Here is a 14383-nt window from a genome sequence, read left to right on the forward strand (position 1 = left end):
CACGGAGAAGCTCCGGAAGCATAAAAAGGACATTGAAGGACGAGAGAGGACCAGGCCTGGATTTTATGTTATGTTTTATAATGTTTGTGTGGCCGTCAGACATCCGCGAGGCATTACTTTTGTTTTGTTCTTTGTTTATTTTATATTAAAGTTTTGTTGAATGTTCGCCGGTTCCCGCCTCCTCCTTCCTGTATATACGAACTGCGTTACAAAGTAACTTTGCAATTACAAGTCAGCTATTCTACTAACCATAACCTAAGAGTCTACTACAGTCTACCACTGTAAACCCTAACGCTCAAAATAATTAATTGAAACAAATTAGTTCAGTCAAATTAGCTTTTATGAGTATTTAGTACTTTTTTCTTTCAAGTTCACAGAACTGATATTTTTTAAGTAAGCTGAACTGTTTCATTGTTTTCAGTTTTATGAGCTTATTTGTTTTAATTTAGACTAACTTAAGTTTATCTGAAACTGGGCTGGGATTTCTATTTCCTAGCATGCTTTGACTATGGCACTCGAAAGGGACAGTAAATCCTCAAATTAAGTGTTATATAGTGTGTGTTTTTTTTGTGCAAGATTATTGTTATATGGGAAATTTAGTGTTTAACGTTTTGTTATGCTTAGAAGAGTTTCTGTTAATGTTGGGTTTTGGAGAGTTACCATCATGGTGACAAGTGGCGCATGTGGGTTGGTTTGAGAGCAAGTATGTTAAATGCTTTATATTAGTGTACTCCTTCAGCAAGTGCTATACATTCTAGGTAACATGTTGGCAAATTAGCATTTTCTGAATTAGCTTGTTATAGCTAGCTAATTTTACACTAATAAAAATATTTACGTTGGGGTTATATGATAATTTTAAGTTAAGAACAATTAAAATGTAGTCCTAGTATAACATAAAAATCTGCCAGTTCTGCTTACTTAAACTTTGAATTTCTTAACTTAAAAATTGTTTTCAGTTTTGCCAACTTATTCAAGTTAACAGTGTAGTTAGTTGACATGTAGTTGCAAAGTAGAATTAATGTTTTCGAAAAATGTCACCTGCATGTGCTCACCAAGACTGCATTTATTTGAGCAAAAGTACAGTAAAAACGGTAATATTTTGAAATGGTATTACAATTTAAAGCAACACTTTTCTATTCTAATATATTTTAAATGTAATTTATTCCTGTGATGCAAATCTGAATTTTCAGCATCATTACTCCAGTCTTCTGTGTCACATGATCCTTCAGAAATCATTCTAATATGATGATTTTCTTGCTAATTATTATGGATGTTGAAAACAGTTGTGCTGCTTAATATTTTTGTGAAAACCATGATACATTTTGTTCAGGATTCTTTGATGAATATAAAGTTTGAAATAACAGCATTTACTGTATTTAAATACAAATATTTTGTAACATTACAGGCTGAATGTTTTTACTGTCACTTTTGATCAATTTAATGCATCCTTTCTGAAAATAATTTCTTTAAAAAAATATATATATATCTTAATGCTTCCGAACTTTTGAACGGTAGTGTATATCAAACCTCTCTAAATGGCCAGCATTTTAAAATAATCTTATAATTATCAAGTGTTTGATGAAACTTTTAAATCTTTCCCCCTCTTCCTCTTGTTCTCAGGTGTGTATTCTTTTGGCCTCTTTACCACCACCATCTTTGCCAATGCAGGGCAGGTAGTGACAGGAAACCAGACACCTCACTTCCTGTCTACATGCCGCCCAAACTACACAGCACTGGGCTGCCATTCACCACTGCAGTACATCACAGAGCGCCGAGCGTGCACCGGCAACCCTTACCTCATCATCTCTGCCCGCAAATCTTTCCCCTCGAAGGACGCAGCGCTGAGTATGTACTCCGCTGTCTATACGGTGGTGAGTACAGCCAGGACAAGTCATCAAACATGACACAGCATATGAAGAAATCACTGCCATTCTCTCCTCTCCTTCAGTAGAGCTGATGTTATAACGACAGAGATCTAGATCCTGTGCTATCGTGAATATCTGTTCTGCTCATGATTCTGCTGAAATGACCAGTATATCTGACTGTTCAACTTTCTGTTTTGAATTCTGATCCCCAGTTTATCATTTCGGACATTTTTATGTTTTTGAAAGAAATGTATAATTCTATTCATAATTCACAAATGTACCATTAAATAACTAAATATTAATATTTTTTTATATTTTTAGATATTTTTAAAATGACATTTTTTGCTGTAATGGCAAAACGTAGTTTACAATATCATTTCTTAAGACATTTTTATGTTTGTGAAAGAAATTCATAATTCTATTCGCAAATGTGGCATTTAAAGGTGCTAAAGAGGATCTTTTCGTCGACTGAGAAACCAAAGACTATTAGTGAGTTTTTGAAATGAGCGCATGCGTAAGAACAACCCCCCTCCTTCACAGCTCATTTCGAGGGAACGCCTCCCAAAACTCGTGCATGAGTGTTTGTTTACCACCGGCATTCGCTGTGTCGTGTTAGTGGATTCATTATGTCGGACTCACTGCAGGTAACTCATAATCTGCAGTTGTTACTCCTGTCTCCTGACAAAAACATTGCATGCGGCGCCGGTGGAGTGTGGAAAATTACTGGAGAGCGCAGCCGCGCACGTCTCTCACAAGGAACGTAATGGCAGTGATTGACAACCCAGAGGGCCAATCGTTTACGCATTTGGCTGATGTTTTTAAAGCCCTACCTTGTGCACAGATGATGTATATTAATATTATTCCTTTCAGTGCACCTAATAAATAGTCTTTTATCAGTTAGTAAAGACAGTTTCAAGTAATATTGCAAAAATGTATAAAACAAAATATCCTCTTTAGCACCTTTAATTAATTAAAATACAATAAATATGTAATATAGTAAATAATTATTAATGCCAAATATATTTTTAGATATTTTTATTTGTTTTTTAATTTTTAAAAAATGTTTATTTATTTATATGTGCCATGATGCCAAATTCATAATCCTATTCTCCAAATGTGGCATTAATTAATCAAAAAAGAATACATAATATAGTAATTATGACTGTTTTAAAATTACAGTTTTTTTTATTTTTAGATATTTTTTAAAATTACTTTTTTCTTTTGTGATGACAGTGTACAATATAATTTCTTAAGATGTTTATATGTTTGAAACCAATGTAGCATTTAATGAATCACAATATAAAAAATGTAATATGGTACATAATCTGTAATGTTTAAAATAACTTTTATATTTTTAGATCATTTTAAAATTACATGTTTACTGTGATGCTAAAACCCAAATTAAAATATAATTTCTTAAGACATTTCTATGTTTTTGTAAGAAATTCACAAACTATTCACCAATTTAGCATTTAATTAATCAATATACCATACAAAAAAGTGATATTGTAAATGATTATTACTGCTTTAAATAACTTTTCTATTTTGAGATATTTTAAAAATTATTTTTTATGCTGTGATTGCAAATTCCTGTTTTCAGCAGCCATTAATCCAGTGTATTAAGGAAATTTTGTGTTATATAATCCTTAAGAAATTATCATAATGTGTCGATTTGGTACTCGAGATCTTTTTCCTATTATTAGCACACTTGGGAATGATTATGCAGCTTTAATGAGGCGTGGAGACGGCAGTGCAGTGTCTTTTGCACTGCTGAAGTATAGAGTATACTTGTTTCAAGTCAAATTTTGGATTTAAAAAGGGCCAAAAACAAACAAGTTCCTCTAAAAACCTATTAGCCCCATTAGTGCTGTTCTTTTAATAGATGAAGTCTATTCCATGGACTACTCAATCTAACCACCACAGAGAAAAGTGCACAGCCCAGACATCAAGATGCGGAGTACATCAGAGTCTCTAGTTTGAGAAACAGCTAGAAGCTCTGCACACAATAAACTCCTGCAACAGTGCAGAGAAGACTCTGAGATGCTGCTGCTGGCCTTCAGGCAGAGCTGTGAAGTAAAAACACAAATAAAAGGACAGAATAGGCAAAGTTTAGTTGAAAAATGATTCGACAAGAGTATTATGCATGCATAAATCTATGTCCGAGGTGTTGTGCTGTTAGAAGCTCCCTACAACAAATGTTTTATATTGCATAATGTTTCATTGTATTGCATACAGCTGAGAGAACTGTCAGGAAATAAGTATTTATGCATACCAATGTGTATTTTTGTGTTTCCTTCAGATGTATGTAACTCTGGTATGGAAGACTAAAGGCACAAGGCTGACCAAACCCACTCTCTGTCTGACTCTCATCTCACTGGCTGTTCTGGTGGGCATCGTGCGTGTAGCTGAGTACCGCAACCACTGGTCTGATGTTCTCGCTGGATATCTCACCGGAGGAGCTATTGCTGCTTTTCTGGTGAGAATCTGCCAAGCTTAGAGACTAGAACATACATTCACCGCAGCCAGACTGTTCAATGTGTTCTTCAGTGTGTATATATATATATATTTATATATATATATATATATATATATATATATATATATATATATATATATATATATATATATATATTATACAGTCAGTCCAAAAGTTTGGAACCACTAAGATTTTTAATGTTTTTAAAAGAAGTTTCGTCTGCTCACCAAGGCTACATTTATTTAATTAAAAATACAGTAAAAACAGTAATATTGTGAAATATTATTAAAATTTAAAATAACTGTTTTCTATTTGAATATATTTCACAAAGTCATTTATTCCTGTGATGCAAAGCTGAATTTTCAGAATCATTACTCTAGTCTTCAGTGTCACATGATCCTTCAGAAATCATTCTAATATGCTGATCTGCTGCTCAAGAAACATTTAATGTGTACAATTGTACAAAATATTTGTGTACAATATTTTTTTTCAGGATTATTTGATGAATAGAAAGTTCAAAAGAACAGTGTTTATCTGAAATCTAATCTTTTGTAACATTATAAATGTCTTTACTGCCACTTTTGATTGATTTAATGCATCCTTGCTGAATAAAAGTATTCATTTCTTTAATTTCTTTTCAAAAAAATAAAAATTCTTACTGACCCCAAACTTTTGAACGGTAGTGTATAATGCTACAGAAGCTTTGTATTTCAGATAAATGCTGTTCTTTTGAACTTTCTATTCATCAAGGAATCCTGAAAAAAAAAGTACACAACTGTTTTTAACATTGAAAATAATCATAAATGTTTATTGAGCAGCAAATCAGCATATTAGAATGATTTCTGAAGGATCATGTGACACTGAAGACTGGAGTAACAATGCTGAAAATTCAGCTTTGCATCACAGGAATAAATTACTTTGTCAAATATATTTAAATAGTACACAGTTATTTTAAATTGTAATAATATTTCACAATATTACAGTTTTTTACTGTATTTTGAATTAAATAAATGTAGCCTTGGTGAGCAGACGAAACTTCTTTTAAAAACATTAAAAATCTTAGTGGTTCCAAACTTTTGGACTGTACTGTATATATATATATAAAATATATATTAAGAGATGTTAATCATTTTTATTCATCAAGGATGCATTAAACTGATCAAAAGTGACCGTAACATTTATTATGTTACAAAAGATATGTTACAAAAAATAAATGCTGTTCTTTTTGCACAACATAGTAATAAATGTTTATTGAGCAGCAGATCAGCATATTAGAATGATTTCTGAAGGATCATGTGACACTGAAGACTGGAGTAATGATGCTGAAAATTCAGCTTTGCATCACAGGAATAAATTACTTTGTCAAATAGATTAAAATATAGAACAGATATTTTAAATTGTAATAATACACTGCCCAGCCAAAAAAGAAGTCACTGTTTGGATTTAAGGCAAATACTTAAAGGATTAGTTCACTTTCAAAAAAAATTTCCTGATAATTTACTCACCCCCATGTCATCCAAGATGTTCATGTCTTTCTTTCTTCAGTCGAAAATAAATTAAGGTTTTTGATGAAAGCATTCCAGGATTATTCTCCTTATAGTGGATTTCAATGGCCTCTAAACGGCTGAAGGTCAAAATTACAGTTTCAGTGCAGCTTCAAAGGGCTTTAAACAATACCAGACAAGGAATAAGGGTCTTATTTAGAGAAACGATTTTTAAAAAAAAATGTAAATGAAGGCGTAGAACATACAGTGTAAGATTTTTGAAGAATACGGAAGTGCGGTTTTAGCAGAAACAAGTGCAAGGCGATCATTTGTGTATATAAAGCATATACATTTACATTTTTTTTTTTCGAAAATGACCGATCGTTTCGCTAGATAAGACCCTTATTCCTTGTCTGGTATTGTTTAAAGCCCTTTAAAGCTGCACTGAAACTTTAATTTTGACCTTCAACCGTTTGCAGGCCATTGAAGTCCACTATAAGGAGAATATTCCTGGAATGTTTTCATCAAAAACCTTAATTTCTTTTCGACTGAAGAAAGAAAGACATGAACATCTTGGATGACATGGGGGTGAGTAAATTATCAGGACATTTTTTTTTTTAAAGTGAACTAATCCTTTAAGAGTCTATGACTGGATCATTATTGCAGTGATTATTATGCTTCTAGCATGTTATATGTTTGGGAACAGCTTCTAACCCTAATTGATGGAGTGTGTAGCTTTTCATCTCTTAAACAACCATGTAGGAAGACACATCATGGCCATATTGGATGACAATGTCAAGATTCATCAGACTCAAATTGTGAAAGAATGGTTTTTCACACATGAATTGGCACCTCTGAGTCTAGACCTTAAATTCATTAAAAGTCTGAGGGATGTGCTGGAGACGACTTTACAGAGTGCTCACCTCTTGCACTGTCAATACAAGATCTTGACCAAAAGTTGATGTACTTCTTAATGTAAATAACTGTTGTGATGTTATTTCCATCAAAAAGAATGCCAGAAAACCCACGCTGAAATAATACTATTTTCAACAAACTAAAATCTAATTGGAATACATCTAAAGTCTCACGCCATGTCAGAGGGTGAAACAGGTCATTACCTGTTTATCAGTTAATACTAGTACTCAGATGTTTAGTAAGTCTTCAGCTAATCCACTGGCTTTAGACTTCATCCTTCATCCTCTTAGTACAATCACAAACATGCCAAGGCTGAACATGCTCTGGGCATTAAGCCTTAATCCTACATTGTCATACAGTATATGTCTTGCACATTTTTGTTGTCATTATAATCCTCCCTTCTTGGTTCACCTCTAGGTTACATGTGTGATCAATAACTTCAAGCAGACCCAGCCTTATCTGCCACCCTTACGGCCCCCTGTGCACCCTCCGCGCCCGGAGCCCTTGCTCAACATGCCCATGGTGGCCATGCCCTGCGTAGAGAGTCCACTCGAAAAGTTAAGTGGCCCTCAGGTAAGGGGTGACGGGTGGGTGCATTGGACACCGAGATAGGGAGGGGAAGCGTGGGAAATCTAACTGCTAACTGTACTGTATAATAATGTGCCTATTCTTCAGCTGAATGAGGTCTGCTTCCCACATACTTGTGGTATTTAAAAAGCCATGAATAATTGTATCATACACTTTAAAAAATAACCTAGTGATTTTTTAACCTAGATGCTGGTTTGAGACTGTTAGGTGAGGAAGCTGGGTTGATTTGGGGTAATAATCATTCATAACCAGTAACCAGTAACAGTAATGTGAAAGAGCATATCACGCAAGTTCAAACGGTTCAAATTAAACTTCGCCTATCTATGTTCGTGGCACACATGAGAGGAATAAGTGTGGAAAATAGTGTGTCCAGTAATGTGTAATAATACAGCTGTTTGTGAATGTAAAGGTCTGCAAAGTTTCAAAGATCAGAGTTCACACTTGTCTCCTAAAAGACAGAATCAATTCTAACTTGGTGAAATGAGCCAAGTTTTCCAAACGAAAATCAGCAATTCCAGTCAACACATCTACGTAGGTTTGTAACAAATTTGCATAATGAAAGCCTATAGTCTTCCTATGGTCTTCCACAAACAACGTCTACTTTGACAGTAACACTTTACAAATATAGCTGCAAGCAGCAATTACGGGGCCAAGCACAAAAACGGCACAAGAAGCAAGCCAACATGGCCGTGAGCATCAGACCGACAGCAGCAGTGAGCAATTAGAAAAAAAAGTTATTAGCATTTTTGTCAAGTTTGTTATAACTTTTGAGCACGAGGTGGCGCTGGTCCGAAACTTCTCAGGCTGCTTCAGGGCATTGTCCTGATGACCCATACCAAATTAATGAATTTTGGTCAAACCCATCAGAAGTTATAAGCAAAAATAGCCATTTTTCATATCTCCACTCCAGTAGGTGGCGCTGCGCCGAAACACTGTATGATGCCTCAGGTCATGCTTGTGATGACACGTACCAAGTTTGGTCTGAATATGTCAAAGCATTGTAGAGATACAGCTTCAAGAGTAATTTTTGCATCATCTCTCAAATTCGTTGCTCCGTGAGTCGACACCGGTTTGACTTATCAACTTGAAATCCATAACTTTTTGTCGGCATGGTCTGAAGATGATACGGTTCAATTTTGGTGAAAATCGGAGCAAAGGTCTAGGAGGAGTTTGAAAAAGTAGGTTTTTAAAGAAAAACAATATGGCGGACAGGAAGTTCAGCTGAATATGGCAAATTTGATATCTATGTTCTCAGCATGACCCAAGGAATCTATTGAGACCAGTTTCATTACAATCGGTAGATATTATCAAAAGTTATTAGCATTTTTGTCAATTTTGTTATAACTTTTGACCACAAGGTGGTGCTGGTCCGAAACTTCTCAGGCTCCTTCAGGGCATTGTCCTGATGAACCATACCAAATTTATGAATTTTGGTCAAACCCATCAGAAGTTATAAGCAAAAACAGCCATTTTTCATATCTCCACTCCAGTAGGTGGCGCTGTGCTGAAACATTGTATGATGCCTCAGGTCATGCTTGTGATGACACATACCAAGTTTGGTCTGAATATGATAAAGCATTGCAGAGATACAGCTTCAAGAGTCATTTTTGCATCATGCCTCAAATTCGTTGCTCTGGTATACGAAAACGGTTTGACTTATCGACTTGAAATCCATACCTTTTGTCAGCATGGTCTGAAGATGATACGGTTCGATTTTGGTGAAAATCGGAGCAACGGTCTAGGAGGAGTTCGAAAAAGTAGGTTTTTAAAGAAAAACAATATGGCGGACAGGAAGTTCAGCTGACTATGGAAAGTTTGATATCTATGTTCTCAGCATGACCCAAGGAATCTACTGAAAACAGTTTCATTACAATCGGTTAATATAGTCAAAAGTTATTAGCATTTTTGTAAATTTTGTTATAACTTTTGACCACAAGGTGGCGCTGGTCCTAAACTTGGTATGCTCCTTCAGGGCATTGTGCTGATGACCCATACCGAGTTTCATAACGATACGCTAATGCGTTCGTAAAATACAACATTTTAGCACCAAATTTAAAATGGCCGACGGCCAAAATGTCCAATATGGGAAAATTGGATATCATTCGACTCGGTATGATTCCCACAATCCAACTAGACCAAATTCATGATTTTTGGCCAAACCCATCAGAAGTTATAAGTAAAAATAGCCATTTTTCATATCTCCGCACCACTAGGTGGCGCTGCGCCGAAACGCTGCATGTTGCCTCAGGTCATGCTTGTGATGACAGTTACCAAGTTTGGTCTGAATACGATAAAGCGTTGCGGAGATACAGCCTTATGTCTATTTTCGCAAGCACTACGTACAATTCGTTTGCGTGTTTTTCGAAAACGGTTTGAGAAATCAACTTGAATTCCATAACATTTTGTCGGCATGGTCTGAAGATGATCTGGTTCAATTTTCGTGAAAATTGGAGTAACGGCCTAGGAGGAGTTCGAAAAAGTACGTTTTTCAGAAAATTCAAAATGGCGGAAAAATTTTCATGACGGAAAATGACGTCATAGGGTGCAGTCGATTCGTCTTGACCCAAGGAATCAGAGGAAAAAAGAATTTTGTTTCTAGCCCTTATGGTTCAAAAGTTATTAACATAAACATAAGTGCAACTTTGGACAGCTGGTGGCGCTAGAGGGATTGAGTTAGAGATTCCAAATTTGCTATGGGCATAGTTCAGACTGTCCTCTAACTGTGTGCCAAATTTCACAACTTCCCGCAAGCGGTTCTATGGGCTGCCATAGACTTCAAGAGCGGAAGAAGAAGCGGAAGAATAATAAATATAGCTGCAAGCAGCAATTACGGGGCCAAGCACAAAAACGGCACAAGAAGCCAGCCAACATGGCCGTGAGCATCAGACCAACAGCAGCAGTGAGCAATTAGAAAAAAAAGTTATTAGCATTTTTGTCAAGTTTGTTATAACTTTTGAGCACGAGGTGGCGCTGGTCCGAAACTTCTCAGGCTGCTTCAGGGCATTGTCCTGATGACCCATACCAAATTAATGAATTTTGGTCAAACCCATCAGAAGTTATAAGCAAAAATAGCCATTTTTCATATCTCCACTCCAGTAGGTGGCGCTGCGCCGAAACACTGTATGATGCCTCAGGTCATGCTTGTGATGACACGTACCAAGTTTGGTCTGAATATGTCAAAGCATTGTAGAGATACAGCTTCAAGAGTAATTTTTGCATCATCTCTCAAATTCTTTGCTCCGGTATACGAAAACGGTTTGACTTATCAACTTGAAATCCATAACTTTTTGTCGGCATGGTCTGAAGATGATACGGTTCAATTTTGGTGAAAATCGGAGCAAAGGTCTAGGAGGAGTTTGAAAAAGTAGGTTTTTAAAGAAAAACAATATGGCGGACAGGAAGTTCAGCTGAATATGGCAAATTTGATATCTATGTTCTCAGCATGACCCAAGGAATCTATTGAGACCAGTTTCATTACAATCGGTAGATATTATCAAAAGTTATTAGCATTTTTGTCAATTTTGTTATAACTTTTGACCAAAAGGTGGTGTTGGTCCGAAACTTCTCAGGCTCCTTCAGGGCATTGTCCTGATGAACCATACCAAATTTATGAATTTTGGTCAAACCCATCAGAAGTTATAAGCAAAAACAGCCATTTTTCATATCTCCACTCCAGTAGGTGGCGCTGTGCTGAAACATTGTATGATGCCTCAGGTCATGCTTGTGATGACACATACCAAGTTTGGTCTGAATATGATAAAGCATTGCAGAGATACAGCTTCAAGAGTCATTTTTGCATCATGCCTCAAATTCGTTGCTCTGGTATACGAAAACGGTTTGACTTATCGACTTGAAATCCATAACTTTTTGTCAGCATGGTCTGAAGATGATACGGTTCGATTTTGGTGAAAATCGGAGCAACGGTCTAGGAGGAGTTCGAAAAAGTAGGTTTTTAAAGAAAAACAATATGGCGGACAGGAAGTTCAGCTGACTATGGAAAGTTTGATATCTATGTTCTCAGCATGACCCAAGGAATCTACTGAAAACAGTTTCATTACAATCGGTTAATATAGTCAAAAGTTATTAGCATTTTTGTAAATTTTGTTATAACTTTTGACCACAAGGTGGCGCTGGTCCTAAACTTGGTATGCTCCTTCAGGGCATTGTGCTGATGACCCATACCGAGTTTCATAACGATACGCTAATGCGTTCGTAAAATACAGCATTTTAGCACCAAATTTAAAATGGCCTACGGCCAAAATGTCCAATATGGGAAAATTGGATATCATTCGACTCGGCATGATTCCCCGAATCCAACGAGACCAAATTCATGATTTTTGGCCAAACCCATCAGAAGTTATAAGTAAAAATAGCCATTTTTCATATCTCCGCACCACTAGGTGGCGCTGCGCCGAAACGCTGCATGTTGCCTCAGGTCATGCTTGTGATGACAGTTACCAAGTTTGGTCTGAATACGATAAAGCGTTGCGGAGATACAGCCTTATGTCTATTTTCGCAAGCACTACGTACAATTCGTTTGCGTGTTTTTCGAAAACGGTTTGAGAAATCAACTTGAATTCCATAACATTTTGTCGGCATGGTCTGAAGATGATCTGGTTCAATTTTCGTGAAAATTGGAGTAACGGCCTAGGAGGAGTTCGAAAAAGTACGTTTTTCAGAAAATTCAAAATGGCGGAAAAATTTTCATGACGGAAAATGACGTCATATGGTGCAGTCGATTCGTCTTGACCCAAGGAATCAGAGGAAAAAAGAATTTTGTTTCTAGCCCTTATGGTTCAAAAGTTATTAACATAAACATAAGTGCAACTTTGGACAGCTGATGGCGCTAGAGGGATTGAGTTAGAGACTCCAAATTTGCTATGGACAAAGGTCAGACTGTCCTCTAACTGTGTGCCAAATTTCACAACTTTCCCGCAAGCGGTTCTATGGGCTGCCATAGACTTCAAGAGCGGAAGAAGAAGCGGAAGAATAATAATAAGCGTACGGAACGCCAACAATAACAATAGGTGCCTAAGCACCTTCGGTGCTTGGCCCCTAATAAGCGTACGGAACGCCAACAATAACAATAGGTGCCTAAGCACCTTCGGTGCTTGGCCCCTAATAACAGTACATGAATAACCATGAACTAATACATAAATTAATAGTTACTTCAACATGAACTCATGATTAGTTAAGATATGAACTAATGAAGAGTGATCCTTAACTACGACAGGAGTCATAGGGATTCATGCATGAAAACAGCAACCTTAACTACGCGTTAATACATGTTTGTTAATTAATGCATTAATTAACATTTAGGGGTAAACTAAATAAATCAGCCTCCATAAGAGTAAACAAGAAGTACTCTGAATTTGAATTAAACGTGATTTAATACTGTCATAATTTACACTGTAATATCATAATCTGCCATCTGCAGCTTTGTGACAAATAATTGCAATGGCACATGATTATTTAGCCATTAATTACATAGATCTGTCTAATCAAATGTGGAAAATAGACTAACTACCACTATTAAATTTAATTTGATCTAAACTGTTTTCTGATTTTTATAGTTCATTTACATTTAGTCATAGCTAAATAGTCATAGGCCTAGTTTATTCCCGGAACTAAAGTATGTAGGGTTTGTTTCTGGCGGGACACTCATTAGTGGCGCACGCTAGGTGTTCTCTTGGCGCGTTTGTTGTGTTGCTGGCATTTTAAACTAATAAATGTTGACTGCTTTGGTAAGCCGAATTAATAATTAAAGACATATTTACATGTATGTTTTATTGGGGTTTTCAGGAGGTTATGTGCAGTTATTAACTGTATTTGTATTTTTGTCATTTAAATTTATATGCTTTGATTAGCATTAGCTTGTGGACGCTCGCGATTTTACATGTAAATGTGCCTTATGTGTGTCTTTACAGGTATGTTTATGGCTTGCTTTCAAGTCCATATATGTTTAATTATATAAATAAAAGTAAAATACAAATACTTTTTATTTTTTGTACCGGGGTGTAAAGGAATAAGGATGGCACTCTATAGTGTTTATTCATATATTAGTTAATGATGTGTGATATGTGCATCATGTCATGACTTTACTTGAGGGGGCACAATCATAATTAACTCATTATTAGCTAAGCATATACTAACATCAACTAATGGTTTGTTAATGTATACTTATGTCATGACTTTACTTGAGGGGGCACAATCATAATTAACTCACTGTTAACTACTTACCAAATTCAGCTCATGATTATCATTAACTTACTATCAAATACACTTGTACTAACACAACTATATAAGTATTCAGCCCAGTTAAGTGATGTTGTGTGACTTTTCAAAAAGTCAGAGAATGGAGGTACAGTATGATCACGGCCTGCGTCTGGATGGAGAGTGATCTTCTGAATCTGATACCAGCAAACGCTCCCTGACCTTAGTTCATGTTTCCTGTTTGGTTATTTTTTCGGGAACCGATTCCTAAGGAACTGATGTAAGTCACAGTAGTTTAGTTTGATAGGAAAGAATATCACAAAACATGTTAAGACCTTTTAAGATAAATAGTGTATTTAGTATTTTATATGTTTGATAAGGAGGATAAGTGAAAATAATGGCAAACTAATCATGTGCCTTTCAGTGATGTTTATAATGAAGCTGCTGATGTCAGTAGTTTAAATTCTGACAATAATAAATTGTTTAAATTTATTTCAAAGTCCAAATATGTATTATACCTTCTTATAGAGATGTTTGATTTAGTTTACCCTAAATGTTAATTAATGCATTAATTATCAAACATGTATTAACGCATAGTTAAGGCTTCTGTTTTCATGCATGAATCCCTATGACTCCTGTCGTAGGATCACTCTTCATTAGTTCATATCTTAACTAATCTTGAGTTCATGTTGAAGTAACTATTAACTCAGGTATTAGTTCATGGTTATTCATGTACTGTTATTGTAAAGTGTTACCACTTTGACCCCCCAAAAAGCAACATGTTGTAGCAAACATCTTTTTTCTGCACTGCGAATCCACTTTGTGTGGACTTCCATATTTCC

The 14383-nt window shown here is 35.8% G+C and overlaps 1 protein-coding gene across 1 annotated transcript in view; it reads left to right on the forward strand.

Annotated features, from left to right (window-relative positions):
* plppr2b (phospholipid phosphatase related 2b) overlaps window positions 1–14383 on the forward strand; it is a 66014-nt gene that overhangs the window by 48804 nt on the left and 2827 nt on the right. Inside the window, exons 5-7 of the mRNA XM_067374074.1 lie at window positions 1621–1871; window positions 4165–4341; window positions 7158–7297. Coding sequence (XP_067230175.1) covers window positions 1621–1871; window positions 4165–4341; window positions 7158–7297 — 568 coding nt within the window. The remainder of the gene's footprint in view (window positions 1–1620; window positions 1872–4164; window positions 4342–7157; window positions 7298–14383) is intronic.

Source organism: Chanodichthys erythropterus, chromosome 21, assembly GCF_024489055.1.
Source record: "Chanodichthys erythropterus isolate Z2021 chromosome 21, ASM2448905v1, whole genome shotgun sequence".
NCBI lineage: Eukaryota > Metazoa > Chordata > Actinopteri > Cypriniformes > Xenocyprididae > Chanodichthys > Chanodichthys erythropterus.